This window comes from Salvelinus alpinus, chromosome 6 (genome assembly GCF_045679555.1).
Source record: "Salvelinus alpinus chromosome 6, SLU_Salpinus.1, whole genome shotgun sequence".
NCBI classification, from domain to species: Eukaryota; Metazoa; Chordata; class Actinopteri; order Salmoniformes; family Salmonidae; genus Salvelinus; species Salvelinus alpinus.
In genome coordinates, this window is record NC_092091.1 from 10,420,898 (window position 1) to 10,446,881 (window position 25,984).

A 25,984-nucleotide genomic window follows, 5' to 3' on the forward strand; every position below is an offset into this window, starting at 1 on the left:
TAGGCTGTTCTCAGTCTGTTGATCACTACGTGATGATGACCATGGGTGTTGGCAAGACAGCAAACACAGATCTGGGACCAGGCCATCTCAGTGTACGTCACTCTGGTCCTGGGGGAGCTAGGACGCCAGACAGCACACACAGATCTGGGACCAGGCCATCTCAGTGTACGTCACTCTGGTCCTGGGGGAGCTCGGACGCCAGACAGCACACACAGATCTGGGACCAGGCCATCTCAGTGTACGTCACTCTGGTCCTGGGGGAGCTAGGACGCCAGACAGCACAGACAGATCTGGGACCAGGCCATCTCAGTGTACGTCACTCTGGTCCTGGGGGAGCTCGGACGCCAGACAGCACACACAGATCTGGGACCAGGCCATCTCAGTGTACGTCACTCTGGTCCTGGGGGAGCTAGGACGCCAGACAGCACAGACAGATCTGGGACCAGGCCATCTCAGTGTACGTCACTCTGGTCCTGGGGGAGTTCGGACGCCAGACAGCACACACAGATCTGGGACCAGGCCATCTCAGTGTACGTCACTCTGGTCCTGGGGGAGCTAGGACGCCAGACAGCACACACAGATCTGGGACCAGGCCATCTCAGTGTGCTTTGAATAAAAGTGGAAAGAAAAGAGGATGTTTGGCAGATGAAACCTGGAAATAGCTGGTCTGGGGAGTTCACCTACACTGACCTCAGATCCAGCCCTTCCTACATGACTGGCAAATTAGGCAAAAGTTTTAGAAAGGAAAGATGAAAGAGCGAGCAGGGTTGTGTAACTGACAAAGGGAGAATCAAATTCTTACACAACCCTGCTCTCTCATCGCCTCTACACTCTTAGAACCTAAAACAGTTATTCGGCTGTCCCCAGAACCCTTCTTGGTTCCAGGTAGAACCCCTTTGGGTTCCCTTTCCACAGAGGGTTCTACATGGAACCCAAAATAGTTCTACCTGAAACCATAAAGGGGTCTCCTATGGGGACAGCTGAAGAACTGTTTTAGAAAGCTATTTTATAGGAGTGTCACCAATCATAACATATATTACTCAATGGGGATTTATTTAACCTTTTAACTAGGCAAGTCAGTTAAAAACGAATTCGTATTTACAATGATGGCCTACCCCGGCCAAACCTGGACCAATTGTGCCTATGGGACTCCCAATCATGGCCCGATGTGATACAGCATGGATTTGAACCAGGGACTGTAGTGACACCTCTTGCATTGAGATGCAGTGCCTTAGACCGCTGAGCCACTCGGGAGCCCTGCGTTGTGCTAAATCGTGTATCCTGATTAAATCTGAAGGGAAACAGACGGAGCAGGCACAGACATGTTAAATGATTTTGAGTTTTTATGAGTTTTGTATTGTGAGCCTGTGAGAGTTGTACCAACCAAGCTTGTGGTGTATTTAATATAGACTCAATAAAATATTATACCAAATAAATAAAAAGGGGCCCTGGGGAAAAGGTTGGGAAACCCTGTTCTAGATGATATACCAGCTGGTGCCTGTATCCTAGTGATCACACCTCCCCAGTCACACGTCAACCTGCATCACCACCAGAATGCCTGTGGAAGCCTCCATCATCACCATCAGAATGCCTGTGGAAGCCTCCATCATCACCATCATAATTCCTGTGGAATCCTCCATCATCACCATCAGAATGCCTGTGGAAGCCTCCATCATCACCATCATAATTCCTGTGGAAGCCTCCATCATCACCATCAGAATGCCTGTGGAAGCCTCCATCATCACCATCAGAATGCCTGTGGAAGCCTCCATCTTCACCATCAGAATGCCTGTGGAAGCCTCCATCATCACCATCAGAATGCCTGTGGAAGCCTCCATCATCACCATCAGAATGCCTGTGGAAGCCTCCATCATCACCATCATAATTCCTGTGGAATCCTCCATCATCACCATCAGAATGCCTGTGGAAGCCTCCATCATCACCATCAGAATGCCTGTGGAAGCCTCCATCTTCACCATCAGAATGCCTGTGGAAGCCTCCATCATCACCATCAGAATGCCTGTGGAAGCCTCCATCATCACCATCAGAATGCCTGTGGAAGCCTCCATCATCACCATCAGAATGCCTGTGGAAGCCTCCATCATCACCATCAGAATGCCTGTGGAAGCCTCCATCATCACCATCAGAATGCCTGTGGAAGCCTCCATCATCACCATCAGAATGCCTGTGAAAGCCTCCATCATCACCATCAGAATGCCTGTGGAAGCCTCCATCATCACCATCAGAATGCCTGTGAAAGCCTCCATCATCACCATCAGAATGCCTGTGGAAGCCACCATCGATACAGCCATGCTTAGACCTCCACACTTGGAACTCATGCCAAATCAACCAATAAACCACCTTCACCTTCCGTCACTGTGATTAGAGAAGAGAAGCATTGATGAGACTCTTTCCCAGGAGATCTATTCTACACTGAGAGGACAAAACATTATGAACAACGGCTCTTTCCATAACAGACTAACCAGGTGAATCCAGGTGAAAGCTATGACCCCTTATTGATGTCACTTGTTAAATCCATTTCAATCAGTGTAGATGAAGGGGAGGAGACAGGTTAACAAAGGATTTTTAAGCCTTGAGACATGGATTGTGTACGTGTGACATTCAGAAGGTGAATGGATAAGACAAAATATTTATGTGCCTTTGAACGGGGGTATGGTGGTAGGTACTAGGCGCAACGGTTTGTGTCAAGAACTGCAACGCTGCTGGGGTTTTCACGTTCAACAGTTTCCCGTGTGTATCAAAAATGATCCACTACTCCAAGCTAACCAGTCAACTGTTAGCATGTCTGTCTGACCTCATACAGCCACACAGTCTGCTGCTGTTTTTCTCATTAACAACTCTCTAGTCTCAGGGTCACAATGGTATTAGTAGGTCATGAAAGAGGATGTTGTTGTTTAAGGTCAGGGCGCACTACTGTAGGCTGTGTACCAGTTTAGTGGATTGACAGGAAACCACTCACGACAAGCAGGAAACCACTCACGACAAGCAGGAACCCTGTTTCCTCCCCTCTTCCCTCTGTTCTCTTCCCTCTGTTTCCTCCCCTCTTCCTCTGTTCCCTCCCCTCTTCCCCCTGTTCTCTTCCCTCTGTTTCCTCCCCTCTTCCTCTGTTCCCTCCCCTCTTCCCTCTGTTCTCTTCCCTCTGTTTCCTCCCCTCTTCCTCTGTTCCCTCCCCTCTTCCCCCTGTTCTCTTCCCTCTGTTTCCTCCCCTCTTCCTCTGTTTCCTCCCCTCTTCCCCCTGTTCTCTTCCCTCTGTTTCCTCTGTTCCCTCCGCTCTTCCCCCTGTTCTCTTCCCTCTGTTCCCTCCACCCATCCTCTGTTTGTTACGCTAGGTGGTCCACAGCGTGGCATTTCCCATTAACTTTACATCTGCTAAAACTACAGAAAGGAAAAAGCCTTTTTGAAAATGTTTATGAAAAGAAAGGTCTAGGCGCAAGAGGGAAGTTGTGTCAGGATATAATTGCATTAGCCACACATGCTAAGGAGAGGGATTGTCAGCACATCTTCCTCAGACATGCTTCTCTCCCCTTTTTACCAACCTTCCTCTGGGACAGGGGGTATATAAGGCTTTTCACACCCCTGAGCTGAGTGAAACCAAGCTGCCTGGTTGTGAATCCATCATTGTTTCTGAAAAGGCCAATGTGAAAAGTACATATCAGCTGGCAGCACAGTACGTTTTTATTTATTTTATTTCACCTTTATTTACCCAGGTAGGCTAGTTGAGAACAAGTTCTTTATTTACCCAGGTAGACTAGTTGAGAACAAGTTCTTTATTTACCCAGGTAGGCTAGTTGAGAACAAGTTCTTTATTTAACCAGGTAGGCTAGTTGAGAACAAGTTCTTTATTTAACCAGGTAGGCCAGTTGAGAACAAGTTATTTATTTACCCAGGTAGGCTAGTTGAGAACAAGTTCTTTATTTAACCAGGTAGGCTAGTTGAGAACAAGTTCTTTATTTAACCAGGTAGGCTAGTTGAGAACAAGTTCTTTATTTACCCAGGTAGGCTAGTTGAGAACAAGTTCTTTATTTAACCAGGTAGGCTAGTTGAGAACAAGTTCTTTATTTAACCAGGTAGACTAGTTGAGAACAAGTTCTTTATTTACCCAGGTAGGCTAGTTGAGAACAAGTTCTTTATTTAACCAGGTAGGCCAGTTGAGAACAAGTTCTTTATTTACCCAGGTAGGCCAGTTGAGAACAAGTTATTTATTTAACCAGGTAGGCTAGTTGAGAACAAGTTCTTTATTTACCCAGGTAGGCCAGTTGAGAACAAGTTATTTATTTACCCAGGTAGGCCAGTTGAGAACAAGTTCTTTATTTACCCAGGTAGGCCAGTTGAGAACAAGTTATTTATTTACCCAGGTAGGCTAGTTGAGAACAAGTTCTTTATTTAACCAGGTAGGCCAGTTGAGAACAAGTTATTTATTTAACCAGGTAGGCTAGTTGAGAACAAGTTCTTTATTTAACCAGGTAGGCTAGTTGAGAACAAGTTCTCATTTACAACTGCGACCTGTCCAAGAAGAAAGCAAAGCAGTTCGACACATACAACAACACATAGTTACACATGGAATAAACAAAACATACAGTCAATAATACAGTAGAAGAAAATCTATATACAGTGTGTGTTTGAGTAGGCTACAACAAGTAGAAAAAGTTCTGAAGTGTTTATCATTTAGTTTTCTCGGTCTGTGATGGGGTGTCGTGTTCTGTTCTGTCGCCTCAGGCTGATGATGATGACGATGATGATGGACCAACAGGAGCAGAGTGATGACATCAGTGTCCTGAGCTCGCTGGAGTTGCTGACCGAGGCCGCCAAGGAGGACGATGGGCACTGCCAACCACAGTTCAGGTGAGGCATCTCCTCTTCTTTGACACAGATCTAGGATCAGCTAACTCCCCCCAATACCTCCTCAATGCTCATTTTAAAGGGATAGTTGGATCATTTGGCAATTAAGCCCTTTTTTCAACCAGAGTCAGATGAACTCATGGATACCAGAAATGAGTGTTATTGTTATTTTAGCATGCTTTCGGGTGCAAAAATCGAAGATGCCTCCGACTCTAGTGTGAAAGTCGTCTCCCTCCCCGCGGACTCCAGAGTGGTAAACAGATGGATAGTGTGTCCCCATGCTGTCACGAGGGGCCGTTAACAAGCCATCTCTGATTAGAAGCTGAACAAGCATTCTTCATGAGTCATCTCATGAAGTTATGGTGAATGTTATGGTGAATGTTATGGTGAATGTGTCAAGACTGATCCCAGTACACTGCCAGTCAGCAAAACGGGTTACAATGACATCATGATCAGGTTGTGTACTGGTTGTATATGGACGCTTTGTTAAAGTTTTTAGCAACTATAAAATAACATCATTAAGATGTAATTTACAAGCACCCGCAATAACATCTGCTAAATATATGTATGTGACCAATAAAATTAGATTTGATTCGATGTGCCATTGCCCATTGCCGTCGTTGCTTGCTAAAGACAGGGAGGAAAATGAGCAAATAGCATTATAATGTACAGTGATATCTCCACCTCATTCTGGCTGTATTCAATAATCCTGCCCGCTGCTCTTAAGGAGCCTACAAGTCCCCACCTGAATTCTGCTCCACCCCACAGGCCCCTGTGTATACAGAAGGAGTTAGTAGCTTAGAATACAACAAAGGACTGCCAAACACTGGCAGCTTGCCCATCAAAGACAGTTAAATGTCTCTGTGGTCTGTTTCCTTTTCCCTTCCTATTTATTTATGTTGGCATCGAGTAGAATACAATCACACCTTGTGATTCAACATTGATGACTCGGTGGGAAGGCTGTCTCGAGGTCTGGGATGGAAGGCTGTCTCGAGGTCTGGGTGGGAAGGCTGTCTCGAGGTCTAGGTGGGAAGGCTGTCTCGAGGTCTGGGTGGGAAGGCTGTCTCGAGGTCTGGGATGGAAGGCTGTCTCGAGGTCTGGGTGGGAAGGCTGTCTCGAGGTCTGGGTGGGAAGGCTGTCTCGAGGTCTGGGTGGGAAGGCTGTCTCGAGGTCTGGGTGGGAAGGCTGTCTCGAGGTCTGGGATGGAAGGCTGTCTCGAGGTCTGGGATGGAAGGCTGTCTCGAGGTCTGGGTGGGAAGGCTGTCTCGAGGTCTGGGTGGGAAGGCTGTCTCGAGGTCTGGGTGGGAAGGCTGTCTCGAGGTCTGGGTGGGAAGGCTGTCTCGAGGTCTGGGTGGGAAGGCTGTCTCGAGGTCTGGGTGGGAAGGCTGTCTCGAGGTCTGGGTGGGAAGGCTGTCTCGAGGTCTGGGATGGAAGGCTGTCTCGAGGTCTAGGTGGGAAGGCTGTCTCGAGGTCTGGGTGGGAAGGCTGTCTCGAGGTCTAGGTGGGAAGGCTGTCTCGAGGTCTGGGTGGGAAGGCTGTCTCGAGGTCTGGGTGGGAAGGCTGTCTCGAGGTCTGGGATGGAAGGCTGTCTCGAGGTCTGGGATGGAAGGCTGTCTCGAGGTCTGTGTGGGGAAGGCTGTCTCGAGGTCTGTGTGGGGAAGGCTGTCTCGAGGCAGGATATCCTGGGCCGTAGAGACGTACTGGCGGCCAGATGCGCTGAGCCGTGAAGCTTAACAGGGCTATGAAGCCTCTAACAAAGTTAACTACCCACACTGAAAGGAGGGGAAAAGGGCTACCTAAGTATGGTTCCCAATCAGAGACAACAATAGACAGCTGTCCCTGATTGAGAACCATACCCGGCCAAAACATAGAAACACAAAATATAGAAGTAAAGGACATAGAATGCCCACCCAAACCACACCCTGACCAAACCAAAAAGAGACATAAAAAAGGCTCTCTAAGGTCAGGACGTGACACTGATCAAACCACTATAGATAATGAACCTGTTCTCTGATCAATCCACTCTAGGTAATGAACCGTTCTTTCTACCTTTCTCTGTGTCTGGGTGTCTGTTGGTATTATTGGTTGTGTGCGCGTGTGTGTGTGCGATGAGAGTGTGCCTGCACAATTAATCAAATTCATGTTGAAATCGCAATATTGATATGTGCAATATCCATATCATAAGAGATATCCATAACGAAGAGATATTCATATCGTAAGAGATATCCATATCGTAAGAGATATCCATATCGTAAGAGATATCCATATCATAAGAGATATCCATATCGTAAGAGATATTCATATCGTAAGAGATATCCATATCATAAGAGATATCCATATCATAAGAGATATCCATATCATAAGAGATATTCATATCGTAAGAGATATCCATATCGTAAGAGATATCCATATCATAAGAGATATTCATATCATAAGAGATATTCATATCATAAGATATATCCATATCGCCACTCAGCTGCGTTTAAAATCTGTTTATATAGTTTACTATGTTTGTCTTCCCTCTCCCAACACACCAAGCCCCACCCCCTGTCACTCAAACAGTACAGTTCCTCCACCTCTGTTAGTCACTATACATCTAACTGTCTGTTCTGTTAGGTCAGATGTAGTCAATAGATTGTTCCAAACAAGAACGATGCTGGTTTCCACGTTGCTTCTTTAATATACACTGAGTATACTAAACATTAGGAACACCTTCCTAATATTGAGTTGCACCTCCTCCCCTGTTGTCCTCAGAACAGCCTCAATTCATCAGGTCATGGACTCTACAAGGTGTTGAAAGCGTTCCACAGGGATGCTGGCCCATGTTGACTCCAATGCTTCCCACAGTTGTATCTTGTTGGCCTGATGTCCTTTGGGTGGTGGACCATTCTTGAATCACACGGGAAACTGTTGAGTGTGGAAAACGCAGCAGCGTTGCAGTACTTGACACAAACCGGTGCGCCTGGCACCTACTACCTTAACCAACAATACAGTTTTAAGAAAAGACCTAAAAGAAAATAAGAATATCAAATAAGTAAAGAGCAGCTGTAAAATAACAGTTGTGTGGCTATATACAGGGTGTTACGGTACAGAGTCAATGTGGAGGCTATATACAGGGTGTTACGGTACAGAGTCAATGTGGAGTCTATATACAGGGTGTTACGGTACAGAGTCAATGTGGAGGCTATATACAGGGTGTTACGGTACAGAGTCAATGTGGAGGCTATATACAGGGTGTTACGGTACAGAGTCAATGTGGAGTCTATATACAGGGGGTACCGGTACAGAGTCAATGTGGAGGCTATATACAGGGGGTACCGGTACAGTGTCAATGTGGAGGCTATATACAGGGGGTAACAGTACAGAGTCAATGTGGAGGCTATATACAGGGTGTACCGGTACAGAGTCAATGTGGAGGCTATATACAGGGGGTAACAGTACAGAGTCAATGTGGAGGCTATATACAGGGGGTACTGGTACAGAGTCAATGTGGAGGCTATATACAGGGGGTACCGGTACAGAGTCAATGTGTGGGGGCTATATACAGGGGGTACCGGTACAGAGTCAATGTGGAGTCTATATACAGGGGGTACTGGTACAGAGTCAATGTGGAGGCTATATACAGGGGGTACCGGTACATAGTCAATGTGTGGAGGCTATATACAGGGGGTACCGGTACAGAGTCAATGTGGAGGCTATATACAGGGGGTACCGGTACAGAGTCAATGTGGAGGCTTTATACAGGGGGTACTGGTACAGAGTCAATGTGTGGGGGCACTGGTTAGTCGAGGTAATTGAGGTAAAATGTACATGTAGGTAGAGTTATTATACTATTCATTTCTAGGATTCCAACAGTTCATCCAAGTGTTTTGATCTATATCGCACGTCAAAATCGTAGTATTTGGTAAAAAAAAAAATCTCACTATATCTCCTTCTATATTCAGTATATACCTGTCTATTAAACCATATAAAAACACTAAAGGTTGAGTGGAAGAAATAGCATTAACAACCCTCGCTAGGTTCCCACCCTAGACTGTCTCGCATTACCCCAACTTCTACGTCTCGTCGTCGCTCGGTTATTTTTCAGAACCGTCGTGAGAAGGCCTAGGAATCGAGGTCACTTCCTGATGCTACCAACCAGGGCCGGCTGTATGGATCAGCTGAGATGGAGGTCATTACCACTAAATAAAATATTAGAAAAAGTTTAGTTTTGCCACAGTTTTTTTTTTTTTTTTATCCCATCAAGGTGGCTGGGAACCACTGGGCTAGCCAGTTAACTAAACCTGTAGTAATCGTGGCCGAAAAACGACCGGGTACGCGGGGCACGTGCCCAGGGGCCGTGATCCTCCGGGAGGTGCGACTCCAAATTAGGAAAGTGTTCCTAATGTTTTGTACACGCAGTGTATATGCGTATATAGTGTGGCTCACAGATGGAATAGATTACAGATGACTGTGGCGAATGGCAGCTGTTTAATACTCTTGATGTAACATGTCCTTGGTTCAGATCAGCCTTCTCTTTTGCCTGAAGGCAGGGAGTGGAGGGAAGTCTGTCAATCTTGGCACGGCCCACAGTGGTGTCATCATACCTACCCAGCCTTGTGATCCTAGGTTGGCAAAGGAAGGTCAGCTTCTCAGTTAGCAGTTTTATCTACGAAAAAAAAGATTGCAGTCAGAGTGCAGTATAACTGCAGTACACTGCAGTTATACTGCAATTACTGCGTCCAAAATACCACAGTCAATTGCAGTAACTGCACTTTTACTGCAGTTTGAAAACTCCAATGATTTTCTTTAAGGGTACCATTAGAGCTTGTCAAAAAGTTGTCAAACGTTAACTAATATTTTTGCCTCAATCCCACTAGACCTTAATGAAACGATGAATCCAGCGGCCAAACGATTGAAGACTGGGTGGCAGGTAGCCTAGTGGTTAGAGTGTTGGACTTGTAACCGCAAAGTTGCAAGATTGAATCCCCGAGCTGACAAGGTATAAGTCTGTCGTTCTGCCCCTGAACAAGGCAGTTAACCCACTAGGCCGTCGTTGAAAATAAGAATTTGTTCTTAACTGACTTGTCTAGAATCTTTGTGGGCATGAAAGTACATGTGTCTAATAGGAATGTTCCTTCTCACTTCATCTGACCTCAAGCCGAATTCCTCACTCCTCCCTAACCCACGGTTGTCCTACCTTATCAGTGACTGAAACCAGACTTTTGCCCTTTGCCTCCCTCCATATGATCCGTGTGATTTAACAATTACATGTTTGACAGAATGTAAACTCCCTGCATCCCCCATTGTCTCACTCGGTAACTTTCCATGCTCCTCGTTCTTATCCAAGCTCCATTGACTCCAACATATAGTTTGAGTTAAATGTGTTTTTTTTACAGGGACAGTGCACATTAATCAACATTTAATCAACATTTATGTAAAGTAATCAATACGTTCTAGTATGGTAACATGAATACGTGTATTTCAAGCTAGAATCCAACAACCTGAACCATAAGATAATTGACGTTCTAACTAACCCCAGAACCACAGGAGAATTGATGTTCTTACTAACCCCAGAACCACAGGAGAATTGATGTTCTAACCAACCCCAGAACCACAGGAGAATTTATGTTCTTACTAACCCCAGAACCACAGGAGAATTTATGTTCTTACTAACCCCAGAACCACAGGAGAATTGATGTTCTAACCAACCCCAGAACCACAGGAGAATTTATGTTCTTACTAACCCCAGAACCACAGGAGAATTGAAGTTCTAACTAACCCCAGAACCACAGGAGAATTGATGTTCTAATTAACCCCAGAACCACAGGAGAATTGACGTTCTAACTAACCCCAGAACCACAGGAGAATTGATTTTCTAACTAACCCCAGAACCACAGGAGAATTGATGTTGTAACTAACCCCAGAACCACAGGAGAATTGATGTTCTAACTAACCCCAGAACCACAGGAGAATTGATGTTCTAACTAACCCCAGAACCACAGGAGAACTGATGTTGTAACTAACCCCAGAACCACAGGAGAATTGACGTTCTAACTAACCCCAGAACCACAGGAGAATTGATGTTCTAACTAACCCCAGAACCACAGGAGAATTGATGTTCTAACTAACCCCAGAACCACAGGAGAATTGATGTTCTAACTAACCCCAGAACCACAGGAGAATTTATGTTCTAACTAACCCCAGAACCACAGGAGAATTGACGTTCTAATTAACCCCAGAACCACAGGAGAATTGACGTTCTAACTAACCCCAGAACCACAGGAGAATTGATGTTCTAACTAACCCCAGAACCACAGGAGAATTGACGTTCTAACTAACCCCAGAACCACAGGATAATTGATGTTCTAACTAACCCCAGAACCACAGGAGAATTGATGTTCTAACTAACCCCAGAACCACAGGAGAATTGACGTTCTAACTAACCCCAGAACCACAGGAGAATTGATGTTCTAACTAACCCCAGAACCAGAGGAGAATTGACGTTCTAACTAACCCCAGAACCACAGGATAATTGATGTTCTAACTAACCCCAGAACCACAGGATAATTGACGTTCTAACTAACCCCAGAACCACAGGATAATTGATGTTCTAACTAACCCCAGAACCACAGGAGAATTGATGTTCTAACTAACCACAGGAGAATTGATGTTCTAACTAACCCCAGAACCACAGGATAATTGATGTTCTAACTGACCCCAGAACCACAGGAGAATTGACGTTCTAACTAACCCCAGAACCACAGGATAATTGATGTTCTAACTAACCCCAGAACCACAGGAGAATTGATGTTCTAACTAACCCCAGAACCACAGGAGAATTGATGTTCTAACTAACCCCAGAACCACAGGAGAATTGACTACCCGGAGAGACTGATAGTGACCTATCAGTGAAAACTGGTCACAACCGGTCTGAAGACTTGAATGCCCCTCATTGGCCACCGAATGGATTGCTGTCTTACCTACAGTGCATTTGGAAAGTATTCAGACCCCTACCCTTTTTCTACATTTTTTTTTTTACATTAAAATGGATTTAAAGAAAAAATCCTCATCAATCTACACAATACCCCATAATGACAAAGCGAAAACAGGTTTTTAGACATTTTTGCAAATTCATATAAAAAAATATTTAAAAACCCATAAGTACCGTATTTGCATAAGTATTCAGGCCATTTGCTATGAAACGCGAAATTGAACTCAGGTGCATCCTGTTGGAGTCCACCTGTGGTAAATTCAATTGATTGGACATGATTTGGAAAGGCACACACCTGTCTATATAAGGTCCCACAGTTGACAGTGCATGTCAGAGCAAAAACCAAGCCATGAGGTCGAAAGAATTGTCCAAAGAGCTCCAGGACAAGATTGTGTCAAGGCACAGATCTGGGGAAGGGTACCAAAAACACAGTGGCCTCCATCATTCTTAAATGGAAGAAGTTTGGAACCACCAAGACTCTTCCTAGAGCTGGCCGCCTGGCCAAACTGAACAATGGTCACTCTGACAGAGCTCCAGAGTTCCTCTGTGCAGATGAGAGAACCTTCCAGAATGACAACCATCTCTGCAGCACTCCACCAATCAGGCCTTTATTGTAGAGTTGCCAGATGGGAACCACTCCTCAGTAAAAGGCACATGACAGCCCGCTTGGAGTTTGCCAAAAGGCACCTAAAGACTCTTAGACCATGAGAAACAAGATTCCCTGGTCTGATGAAACCAAGATTGAACTGTTTGGCCTGAATGCCAAGCGTCACGTCTGGAGGAAACCTGGCATCATCCCTACGGTGAAGCATGGTGGTGGCAGCATCATATTGTGGGGATGTTTTTCAGCGGCAGGGACTGGGAGGGCTAGTCAGGATTGAGGGAAAGATGAACGGTGCAAAGTACAGAGAGATCCTTAATGAAAACCTGCTCCAGAGCGCTCAGGACCTCAGACTGGGGTGAACATTCACCTTCCAACAGGACAACGATCCTAAGCACACAGCCAATACATTGCAGGTGTGGCTTCGGGACAAGTCTCAATGTCCTTGAGTGGCCCAACCAGAGCCTGGACTTGAACCCGATTGAACATCTCTGGAGAGACATCAAAATAGCTGTGCATCAAGGCTCCCCATCCAACATGACAGAGCTTGAGAGGATCTGCAGAGAAGAATGGGAGAAACTCCCCAAATACAGGTGTGCCACTCCCCAAGAAGACTCGGGGCTGTAATCGCTGCTAATGGCACTACAGTCAGATTACATTTTTTCCTACATAATTTCTCTGATGGTGACAAACCATAGAAACAGTGTCACCACTCCTCACCTTTTCTGTTTCTCTCCCCTGTCTCTCCTCTGTCTCTCCTCTGTCTCTCCCCTGTCTCTCCTCTGTCTCTCCTCTGTCTCTCCTCTGTCTCTCCTCTGTCCCTCCCCTGTCTCTCCTCTGTCTCTCCTCTGTCTCTCCTCTGTCTCTCCTCTGTCCCTCCTCTGTCTCTCCTCTGTCCCTCCTCTGTCTCTCCCCTGTCCCTCCTCTGTCTCTCCTCTGTCTCTCCCCTGTCCCTCCTCTGTCTCTCCTCTGTCCCTCCCCTGTCTCTCCTATGTCTCTCCTCTGTCTCTCCTCTGTCTCTCCTCTGTCCCTCCTCTGTCTCTCCTCTGTCCCTCCTCTGTCTCTCCCCTGTCCCTCCTCTGTCTCTCCCCTGTCTCTCCTCTGTCCCTCCTCTGTCTCTCCCCTGTCCCTCCTCTGTCTCTCCTCTGTCCCTCCCCTGTCTCTCCCCTGTCCCTCCTCTGTCCCTCCTCTGTCTCTCCTCTGTCCCTCCTCTGTCTCTCCCCTGTCCCTCCTCTGTCTCTCCCCTGTCCCTCCCCTGTTTCTCCCATGCCTCTCCTCTGTCTCTCCTCTGTCTCTCCTCTGTCTCTCCTCTGTCTCTCCCCTGTCTCTCCCCTGTCTCTCCTCTGTCTCTCCTCTGTCTCTCCTCTGTCCCTCCTCTGTCTCTCCCCTGTCCCTCCCCTGTCTCTCCCCTGTCCCTCCTCTGTCTCTCCCCTGTCTCTCCCCTGTCCCTCCCCTGTCTCTCCTCTGTCTCTCCTCTGTCTCTCCTCTGTCTCTCCTCTGTCTCTCCTCTGTCTCCTCTGTCTCTCCTCTGTCTCTCCTCTGTCTCTCCCCTGTCCCTCCTCTGTCTCTCCCCTGTCCCTCCTCTGTCTCTCCTCTGTCTCTCCTCTGTCCCTCCTCTGTCTCTCCCCTGTCCCTCCTCTGTCTCTCCTCTGTCTCTCCTCTGTCCCTCCTCTGTCTCTCCCCTGTCTCTCCTCTGTCTCTACCCTGTCTCTCCCCTGTCTCTCCTCTGTCTCTCCCCTGTCTCTCCTCTGTCTCTACCCTGTCTCTCCCCTGTCTCTCCTCTGTCTCTCCTCTACAGGCTGCAACTGATCGATGACCTGACGTATGAAGATGTCAAGAAATGCTACAGGGGCTCGGTGAGTCGTTTTTACTGTGTCCAGGTTCCACTGTTTTGTTATAGTGTTTCTACCCACTGGAATGTTACGTCGGTTCCCTGGGAAACATGAAGTAATGATGTATGAATGTTACGTCGGTTCCCTGGGAAACATGAAGTAATGATGTGTGAATGTTACGTCGGTTCCCTGGGAAACATGAAGTAATGATGTGTGAATGTTACGTCGGTTCCCTGGGAAACATGAAGTAATGATGTATGAATGTTACGTCGGTTCCCTGGGAAACATGAAGTAATGATGTATGAATGTTACGTCGGTTCCCTGGGAAACATGAAGTAATGATGTGTGAATGTTACGTCGGTTCCCTGGGAAACATGAAGTAATGATGTATGAATGTTACGTCGGTTCCCTGGGAAACATGAAGTAATGATGTATGAATGTTACGTCGGTTCCCTGGGAAACATGAAGTAATGATGTATGAATGTTACGTCGGTTCCCTGGGAAACATGAAGTAATGATGTGTGAATGTTACGTCGGTTCCCTGGGAAACATGAAGTAATGATGTGTGAATGTTACGTCGGTTCCCTGGGAAACATGAAGTAATGATGTATGAATGTTACGTCGGTTCCCTGGGAAACATGAAGTAATGATGTATGAATGTTACGTCGGTTCCCTGGGAAACATGAAGTAATGATGTATGAATGTTACGTCGGTTCCCAGGGAAACATGAAGTAATGATGTATGAATGTTACGTCGGTTCCCTGGGAAACATGAAGTAATGATGTATGAATGTTACGTCGGTTCCCTGGGAAACATGAAGTAATGATGTGTGAATGTTACGTCGGTTCCCTGGGAAACATGAAGTAATGATGTGTGAATGTTACGTCGGTTCCCTGGGAAACATGAAGTAATGATGTGTGAATGTTACGTCGGTTCCCTGGGAAACATGAAGTAATGATGTGTGAATGTTACGTCGGTTCCCTGGGAAACATGAAGTAATGATGTATGAATGTTACGTCGGTTCCCTGGGAAACATGAAGTAATGATGTATGAATGTTACGTCGGTTCCCTGGGAAACATGAAGTAATGATGTATGAATGTTACGTCGGTTCCCTGGGAAACATGAAGTAATGATGTATGAATGTTACGTCGGTTCCCTGGGAAACATGAAGTAATGATGTATGAATGTTACGTCGGTTCCCTGGGAAACATGAAGTAATGATGTATGAATGTTACGTCGGTTCCCTGGGAAACATGAAGTAATGATGTATGAATGTTACGTCGGTTCCCTGGGAAACATGAAGTAATGATGTGTGAATGTTACGTCGGTTCCCTGGGAAACATGAAGTAATGATGTATGAATGTTACGTCGGTTCCCTGGGAAACATGAAGTAATGATGTATGAATGTTACGTCGGTTCCCTGGGAAACATGTAGTAATGATGCATGAAGTGGTACTTGAAATGTCACACTGAAATACTGTCTTTACACGGTTGTAGACACGACATGGTATTTTGTCATATCAATGGACTGAGTCCAAGTTATATAACATGGTTACAGTGAAGTTCAGCAGTCCACAGAATATTGTATGCAGGTCATATAGGTATGAGTTTTAGGATGTTTATTATTATGTGAGGTTGTCTAGTCAAAGCTTCACCTACTGACACAGAGTCAACAGTAAATGACAACTTGAGCTCTGAATGGATCACATCATATGACTTAGGATTTAAATAGCCTTCTACCAGACTTCTACCCACGCACACACGCACACACACACACACACACACACACACATACAGTACAAGTCAAAAGTTTGGACACCTACTCATTCAACAGGTTTTTCTTTATTTTAAAATTTTTTCTATATTGTAGAATATTAGTGAAGACATCAAAACTATGAAATAACACATATGGAATCATGTAGTAACCAAAAAAGTGTTAACTTCTTTGGGCTGCAATCCCGACACAGGTACACTTATGACAACATCCAGCTCGAAGTGCAGGGCGCGAAATTCAAAATCTAGTTTGTTAAAATATTTAACTTTCACACATTAACAAGTCCAATACAGCATATGAAAGGTAGACATCTTGTGAATCAAGCCAACATGTCCGATTTTTAAAATGTTTTACAGGGAAGACAAAATATGTAAATCTATTAGCTAACCACGTCAGCAAAAGAGAGCACTTTTCTAACTCCATCAGTTTTTTACTCCGTCACTAGCTATCACTAATTCGACCAAATAAAGATATATATAGCCACTAACCAAGAAACAACTTCATAAGATGACAGTCTGATAACATATTTATTGTATAGCATATGTTTTTTTTGAAAAATGTGCATATTTATGGTATAAATCATGAATTACATTTCAGCTACAATCAGAAATTGCACCGAAAGCAGCCATAACATTTACAGACACCAACGTCAAATAACTAATTACTCATCATAAAACATATCTGAGAAATACATACTGTGCAGCAATTGAAAGACAGGATTCTTGTGATTCCAGACAATATTTCCGATTTATTAAATGTTTTACAGCGAAAACAAAATGTAGCGCTATGTTAGCATAGCCACAATAGCCAGACACACTTGGGCGCCCGCGACCAGTTGACATGCACGACAGATATATGAAATAACATTATAAATTGGGTCTTACTTTGGCTGATCTTTCATCAGAATGTTGATCAGGGTGTCCTTTGTCCAGATGAGTCGTTGTTTGGAGTCAGGATGGCAACTTTCCCTTCTCACTTAGCATTGGCACTGGTCGACTGGCACGGATTTGTCCAACGTAAAAAAAGTCAGAGAACGGAACACGGCAAAACTCCCGAAAAAAATTCAAATAATCTGATTAAACTATATTGAAAAAACATACATTACGATGATATGGTCTCATTTATCAAATAAAAACCCAGCCGGAGATTGTTCCCGTCCAAAACAGCAGCAAAACAGAACGCAATATCACTCCCAAGTCGCGCGCTTCAGACTTCCGGAAGTGGTCGGTCACGTCAAAGAAATAGCTCTTATTCAACCTCTGAACAAGATATTCACTAAATTTCTTCTCTCATACCCTCTTGACACCCAGAGCAAGGCGTACGGAGTGTACGTAGGGTCTTACGTATAATGACCATGTATAGGCATAACGTTGAAGCGAGCATAGATTTCTGACATTCTACTTCTTGGTCAGGGAAAGTGCTGCCAAATGACTTCTGTACCACTCAGAGAAAAAATTAGAACGGTTTTAGAAACTAGAGATTGTTTTCTATCCAATATTAATATTAATATGCATATTGTAAGAGCAAAAATTGATTAAGAGGCCGTTTGAAAATTGGCACATATTTTCCAGTTTTTCCAATACGCCCCCTGCAGCCATAACAGGTTTTTAAGCAAATCAAAATATATTTTATATTTGAGATTCTTCAAAGTAGCCAGCCTTTGTCTTAATGACATTCTCTCAACCAGCTTCACCTGGAATGCTTTTCCAACAGTTTTGAAGGAGTTCCCACATTTTCTGAGCACTTGTTGGCTGCTTTTCTTTCACTCTGTGGTCCAATTCATCCCAAACCATCTCAATTGGGTTGAGGTTGGGTGATTGTGGAGGCCAGGTCATCTGATGCAGCACTCTCCTTCTTGGTCAAATAGCCCTTACACAGCCTGGAGGTGTGTTTTGGGTCATTGTCCTGTTGAAAATCTAATTATAGTCCCACTAAGCGCAAACCAGATGGGATGGCGTATCGCTGCAGAATGCTGTGGTAGCCTTGCTGGTGAAATGTGCATTGAATTCTAAACAAATCAAAGACAGTGTCACCAGCAAAGCACCCCCACACCATCACACCTCCTCCATGTTTCATGGTGGGAACCACACACGTGTCACGATTGTTGTTGTGTGAATCGGACCAAGGTGCAGCGTGGAATGGTTTCATCATCTTTATTCGAGTGAAACGCACAGAAAACAATAAAGAGCAAAACGAACGTGAAGCTATGCAGTGCTCACAAGCAACAATACATAAACAAGATCCCACAACCACAGTGGGGAAACGGCTGCCTAAATATGATCCCCAATCAGAGACAACGATAGACAGCTGCCTCTGATTGGGAACCATACCAGGCCAACATAGAAATACAAAAACTAGAGTACCCACCCTAGTCACAACCTGACCTAACCAAAATAGAGAATAAAAAGGCTCTCTAAGGTCAGGGCGTGACAACATGCAAGAGATCATCTGTTCACCTACTCTGCGTCTCACAAAGACAAGGCGGTTGGAACCAAAAATATCAAATTTGGACTCATCAGACCAAAGGACATATTTCCACGAGTCTTGCTCTTGTTTCTTGGCCCAAGCAAGTCTCTTCTTATTATTAGTAGTGGTTTCTTTGTAGCAATTCGACCATGAAGGCTTGATTCACGCAGTCTCCTCTGAACAGTTCAGGTGAGATGTGTCTGTTACTTGAACTCTGTGAGGTGCAATCTGAGGTGCAGTTAATTGCCGATTTCTGAGGCTGGTAACTCTAATGAACTTATCCTCTGCAGCAGAGGTAACTCTGGGTCTTCCTTTCCTGTGGCGGTCCTCATGAGAGCCAGTTTCATCATAGCGCTTGATGGTTTTTGCGACTGCACTTGCGACCGTATTGACTGACCTTCATGTCTTAAAGTAATGATGAACGTTCGTTTCCCTTTGCTTATTTGAGCTGTTCTTGCCATTGTATGGACTTGGTCTTTTACCAAATAGGGATATCTTCTGTATACCACCCCTACCTTGTCACAACACAACTGATTGGCTCAAACACATTAAGAAGGAAATAAATTCCACAAATGTACTTTTAACAAGGCACACCTGTTAATTTAAATGCATTCCAGGTGAATACCTCATGAATCTGGTTGAGAGAATACCAAGAGTGTGCAAAGCTGTCATCAAAGCAAAGGGTGGCGACTTTGAGGAATCTCAAATATAAAATATATTTCGATTTGTTTAACACTTTTTTTGGTTAGTACATGATTCCATATGTGTTATTTCATAGTTTTTATGTCTTTGCTATTATTCTACAATGTAGAAAATAGTAAAAATAAAGAAAAAACCCTGAATGAGTACAGTACCCGTCAAACTTTTGACTTGTACTGTACGTACACACACACACACACACCATATGACTTATTATTTAAATAGCCTTATACCACACAACCACACACACACACACGCACGCACACACATGCACACACACCCACACACACACACATAGGGCTATTTATCACATGGAAATCACCCACAGACGTTTCCAGCAAAGGAGTTACTGTCTCTGTTTAGCCTCCATTATAACCAAGGCTGAGTGCCTAGCCACAGAGTTTCTTAACCCATAGACGCAACATCGCAAGACTTCCTGAAACGCTTGCGAAACAGACCAAGCAGACCAGAGTTTGGTGTTTGAGGAATCAATGAGAGAAGTGAAAAACGATTCTTTAGTTGTTCATTTGATCGAAATCTAAAGACCCAACCTAGATCCGAACCAAAATGTCTGAAGTAGAACATGTCATTACTACAACCTCGTGAAAGTGACAACGTGACACGTTTTCATTTTTTGTAAAAAAACAACAACTTGCCTTTGATTTGACAGCCTTCACATGCGCAGTTCGGCACGAGGCGACCGTTAGCCCCGATGACGTGTTTCTACTCATGAGCTTAGCTAGCCAACGTCGCCATGACGTCGCCTACAAATGTGATCTGGAATTTCTATTGGAGAAACTGTTTTGGCCTATCTTCATTTCATACTGAACTGTCTTTGGTCAAGCCTCAATTATAACCCAGGCTGAGACACAGAGGGGAAGGGATTGTCTGTCACACCACTACAGAGAACAGAGAAGGGAAGGGAGCACTGTTAGATGTTACACAGGAAGAGATCAGGTCACAACACAGTGTGACACAGGAAGTGTGTCTGAGTTGGAACACAACACAGTGTGACACCGGAAGTGTGTCTGAGTTAGAACACAACACAGTGTGACACAGGAAGTGTATCTGAGTTAGAACACAACACAGTGTGACACAGGAAGTGTATCTGAGTTAGAACATAACACAGTGTGACACAGGAAGTGTATCTGAGTTAGAACATAACACAGTGTGACACAGGAAGTGTATCTGAGTTAGAACATAACACAGTGTGACACAGGAAGTGTGTCTGAGTTAGAACATAACACAGTGTGACAGGATTCTGTTTGGGAGAAGTAAAACAGTGAGTGGACATTTTCTGAAAAGAACCTCACCCACCTCCTGTCTCACCCCATCTCACCCCTGTCTCCCCCATCTTACCCCTGTCTCCACCCTGTCTCACCCCTTTCTCCTCCATCTTACCCCTGTCTCCCCCTGTCTCACCCCTTTGTCCTCCATCTTACCCCTGTCTCCTCCATCTTACCCCTGTCTCCCCCTGTCTCACCCCTTTGTCCTCCATCTTACCCCTGTCTCCTCCATCTTACCCCTGTCTCCCCCTGTCTCACCCCTTTGTCCTCCATCTTACCCCTGTCTCCTCCATCTTACCCCTGTCTCCCCCTGTCTCACCCCTGTCTCCTCCATCTTACCCCTGTCTCACCCCTTTCTCCATCTTATTCTTGTCTCCCCCCTGTCTCACCCCTGTCTCCTCCATCGTACCCCTGTCTCACCCCCATCTCCTCCATCGTACCCCTCTCTCACCCCTGTCTCCTCCATCTTATTCCTGTCTCCCCCCTGTCTCACCTTGTCTCACCCCCATCTCCTCCATCGTACCCCTGTCCCCCCGTCTCACCCCCATCTCCTCCATCGTACCCCTGTCCCCCCGTCTTACCCCCATCTCCTCCATCGTACCCCTGTCCCCCCGTCTTACCCCCATCTCCTCCATCGTACCCCTGTCCCCCCGTCTTACCCCTGTCTCCTCCATCGTACCCCTGTCCCCCCGTCTTACCCCCATCTCCTCCATCGTACCCCTGTCTCACCCCCATCTCCTCCATCGTACCCCTCTCTCACCCCTGTCTCCTCCATCTTATTCCTGTCTCCCCCCTGTCTCACCCTGTCTCACCCCCATCTCCTCCCTCTTACCCCCATCTCCTCCATCTTACCCCTGTCTCCTCCATCTTATTCCTGTCTCCCCCCTGTCTCACCCTGTCTCACCCCCATCTCCTCCCTCTTACCCCCATCTCCTCCATCTTACCCCTGTCTCCTCCATCTTACCCTCGTCTTACCCCTGTCTCCCCCTAACAGACCGTCAGCAAGTACAACTCCCAGTACCACAAGCTGTTCCAGAGCGTCCCCAAGGAGGAGATCCTTATGAAAGGTAGGTCAAGGAGACTATCCATTCCTCCAATATCCAATACTACTGTACGTCTATGATGCAACAAGCTCTCGGTCTCATGTCAGAATTAGACATTCATCCGTGTTTCTCAAACGTCAAATTTTGAAGTTGTTCCAAACATCAAATTTCGAAATGTCTTGTTACTCTACATGTCTGTATCGTTCAAGGTTAAGTTTAGGCATTCATTCTGAATTCTTAAGGTTTGGCGTTAACTCCGAATTCTTAAGGTTAGGCATGAACTCAGAATAGTTAAGGTAAGAGTTAAGGTTTGGGATAGGCTTTAAACAAAAATGTAAAAAACTACATTGTATCGTTGACTTTGAACATGCAACCTTTGGAACAAGAGGCAGATGCTTTTGCCTTTCCATCATCGCCGTACACAAAACCAAAGCCCACTTAAAGGTAACAGCGCTCACTGTTTCCCCTAGTGGCCGGTTTCCACATCATCTCCCGACGTCCTCAGACATGGAAGGACGTTGAATACTGACTTGTATCACAGGTGACCTGGCTGCCCGTGGGCTAGCAGTAACACACCCGGTTTAGAAAGGTCACCCCTCTCCCCATCGCTGACGACTGGGGGTTCAATTCCCAGCTCCAACCCTTCAATCTGTTTCTCCCACCTATCTGTATCACCTCTGTCATGTCATACTTATTTCAAAATATATTAGAAAAACATTATGCATGTCATTTTCAGTGATTTGTTCATTTAATTTTACCAAAATAATGTACATCTTAATATGTTGCTCAAAATGTAAGTACCTGTATCTTTCATTAAGGTTAACAAAAGAGAGAAAATAAAGGGATTGAACTCATTGGAGTTCTTTGGTTTTAATCTCCTTGGATTTCCTAGCTTGCCAAGTGACTCTGTTTTTAGAGGATTGTGGGTAATTCAAAAATGTTTAGACTTCATGATTCTTTCACACAATATTGTATACATGTTTGAAGAAAGAAAAGTATATTTCTATATTAGTATTAGGCAGCGTGTCGTGCCATGAGGTGTAATGGATCGTGATAAACAGCTATCAAAACCGTCAGGCAAATTGACGTTCAATGAGCACAACACCTATTCTCACATTTGTGATTGTCAGTGGAAAGTGCAAAATCCTCATTTCTTGCAGGTCAACATCCAGTTACTGCTGGTACTTTGAACACTGTGCTTGACAATGCCTGCCAAAACGGTATAGAATGGCAAATTATCAAATACATAACAATGTTAAACATTAAGACACCAGACAAAGGGATTTAATTCTGCATTAGACAGGATTCAAAATCATCATCATAATGATGTTTAGAAGCTTTAGAGAAAGGAAACAGCATCAAAAGAGAAGGTATATAATTCTGCACTAGACAGGACTCAAAAAAAAAAAATAGTGTTTTCAACCTTTTCTCCTAATGTTCCCAGTCCACCCGATTAAGTGTTACATATTTCCAAACATCTCAGGAGGATGTGTTTCAATAATAAGTTAAGGTTTTCATTTCCTTTGAGTTGGTGGCAGCTCAGTTGCCATTTGTTTTTGGGTGTTACAAAGCACTTAATTTTAACAGTGTACTGTCTATGATCCAATATCTATACTAGCACACTACTGAACATTGAACGCTTCATACTAATTGGTGGACCATCTGGCTTGGATGTGAATGTGTGTGTGGGACATGTGTGAGGAAAATAGTCCAAGGAGAAACATTTTGAATTAGGGGTGTTAATCTGCACTTAGTTTGAATAGAGAGTTTGCTCCACTCCAATGTGCAGAGGTTGATTGTACAGTACACTAAGCTAGGTCCTGTATAGCTACAATACAATGATTGAGATATATTCATCTTTAATTGCAACACCTACTTTTATGTAATATGGACATTAAAACCACGCCAAACTTGCTAGTCACTAAAACTCATTTAAAAAGGTAGGTTACATGTCAATTTGGATTTATGTGATTTGAGCCTGACTCAATCAATTCCCTTTTTCATTTCAAATCACTTTCAGGAGTCTGTTGGGAGCAGGAGGCATCACAGTGTTCTTGGCTTCACAGCGTTCAGGCTTCACAGTATTCAGGCTTCAGTGTTCAGGCTCCTCAGTGTTCAGGCTCCACAGTGTTCAGGCTTCTCAGTGTTCAGGCTCCTCAGTGTTCAGGCTTCACAGTGTTCAGGCTTCACAGTGTTCAGGCTCCTCAGTGTTCAGGCTTCACAGTGTTCAGGCTTCACAGTGTTCAGGCTCCTCAGTGTTCAGGCTCCTCAGTGTTCAGGCTCCTCAGTGTTCAGGCTTCACAGTGTTCAGGCTCCTCAGTGTTCAGGCTCCTCAGTGTTCAGGCTTCACAGTATTCAGGCTTCACAACACTCAGGCTTCAGCGTAGGCTTGGGCGAAATACCATTTATACCGCATACCAGGGTATTTCAAAATGCACTATATACTCTATATATTAGGTAATTTCAGCCACACCCGTAGCTGACAGGTGTATAAAATCGAGCACACAGCTATGCAATCTCTATAGACAAACCTTGGCAGTAGAAGGGACCGTACTGAAGAGCTCAGTGACTTTCAACATACCACCGTCATAGGATGCCACCTTTCCAACAAGTCAGGTCATCAAATATCTGCCCTGCTAGAGCTGTCCCGGTCAACTGTAAGTGCTGTTATTGTGAAATAGAAACGTCTAGGAGCAACAACGGCTCAGCAGCGAAGTGGTAGGCCACACACGCTCACAGAACGGGACCGCTGAGTGCTGAAGCGCGTAAAAATCATCTGTCCTCGGTTGCAACACTCACTACCGAGTTCCAAACTGCCTCTGGAAGCAACATCAGTACACAAACTGTTAGTCGGGAGCTTCATGATATGGGTTTCCATGGCCGAGCAGCCGCACACAAGCCTAAGATCACCATGTGCAATGCCAGGCGTCGGCTGGAGTGGTGTAAAACTCGCCGCCATTGGACTCTGTAACAATGAAAACACGGGCTCTGAAGTGATGAATCACGCTTCACTATCTGTCAGTCTCCCTCCATCTTCCTTAATCCCTCTTTAATTCTCTCTCTCTTTCTCTTTTGTTACCCCCCTCTCTACCCCCTCCCCCTCTCTCTCTCCAACCCTCCCTCTCACTCTCCACCTGTCTGGGCAACCCTGTACCAGCCTGCTGCATTTAGCTGGAAATTAGTCATTACGACACAGATCATCTTTTTAGGCTCTTTTTGTTTTGGTTATGAGTCATGTCTTGTGACGTTGGTTCATACTCTGTGGTAGAATAGAATCGAGTTTATTTGTTCTTGGTCATTTTATAATTCGTTGTTTGGGTGTCTAAAGATCTATTTGTTAGTATGTGTATGCCCTGAAGAAAATATTTTGGGGATTATGAAAATGACATACCGATATTGTAAATTGAGTTATGTTTTTTTATATTAATGGAAATCATCACCAAACAACAGTGTTCATATCCCTTTCCTTCAGTGTGTAGGTTTGAAGCCAACTCGTATACAGTCAGTGTACAAAACATTAGGAACACCTTCCTAATATTGCTGCAACCCCTGTTGCCCTCAGAACACTCAATTCGTCGGGTCATGAACTCTACAAGGTGTCGAAAGCATTCCACAGTGCTGCTGGCACATGTCGACTCCAATGTTTCCCACAGTTGTGTCAAGTTGGCTGGATGTCCTTTGGGTGGTGGACCATTCTTGATACACGCGGGAAACTGTTGAGCATGAAAAACCCAGCAGTGTTGCAGTTCTTAACACTCTCAAACCGATGCATCCTGGCACCTACTACCATACCCCTTCAAAGGCACTTCAATCTTTTGTCTTGTCCATTCACCTTCTGAATGGCACACATACACAATCCATGTCTCAATTGTCTCAAGGTTTTAAAATCCTTCTTTAACTTGTCTCCTCCCCATTAATCTACACTGATTTGAAATGGATTTAACAGGTGACTTCAATAAGGGATGATAGCTTTCACCTGGATTCACCTGGTCAATCCGTCATGTGAAGACACTCAGCCATGTGTTCTATTCCCGAGGCTATTCTCCAGCTCTGTGCTTCCTCCCTCTGGTGTGTTAAATGAAATAGATCAGTATTATAATGCATCTCTATGGTAATTCCATATCTTATGGTGTCTTTTTCCCATTCCCAGTGTATTCCTGCGCTCTCCTCCGAGACATCCTACTTCAGGGCCGCCTCTACATCTCCCGCAACTGGCTGTGTTTCTATGCCAACCTCTTTGGGAAGGACATCAAGGTGAGTGGTGATGTTCCAGTGGGAATTGCAACTGCCCTCAGCCTTGACACAAAATGGCTTCTTTCCTCTAACAATGAAAAGATGGGAGTAGACTTATCATCGAGTAACAACACTTGTCGGTACGATCATTTCAGTTGATAACAGGTTTTCTTTCTGGGCTTGACCTCCATGTTTTCCATTGACTCATTCAAGATA

The 25,984-nt window shown here is 44.9% G+C and overlaps 1 protein-coding gene across 7 annotated transcripts in view; it reads left to right on the top strand.

The window, feature by feature from the left end:
• The window catches only part of LOC139578122 (GRAM domain-containing protein 2A-like), a 60,098-nt gene that overhangs the window by 12,045 nt on the left and 22,069 nt on the right, over positions 1–25,984 (top strand). For 3 of the 7 annotated variants that reach the window (XM_071405363.1, XM_071405361.1, XM_071405362.1), the window contains exons 2-5: positions 4,738–4,863; positions 14,233–14,290; positions 21,487–21,559; positions 25,686–25,789. In XM_071405363.1, coding sequence (XP_071261464.1) covers positions 4,742–4,863; positions 14,233–14,290; positions 21,487–21,559; positions 25,686–25,789 — 357 coding nt within the window. In that variant the 5' untranslated portion in view covers positions 4,738–4,741. Of the gene's footprint in view, positions 1–4,737; positions 4,864–11,413; positions 13,028–14,232; positions 14,291–21,486; positions 21,560–24,979; positions 25,604–25,685; positions 25,790–25,984 lie in introns of those variants that run through there. The other 4 variants (XM_071405365.1, XM_071405359.1, XM_071405360.1 and 1 more) reach the window with 4 other exon arrangements.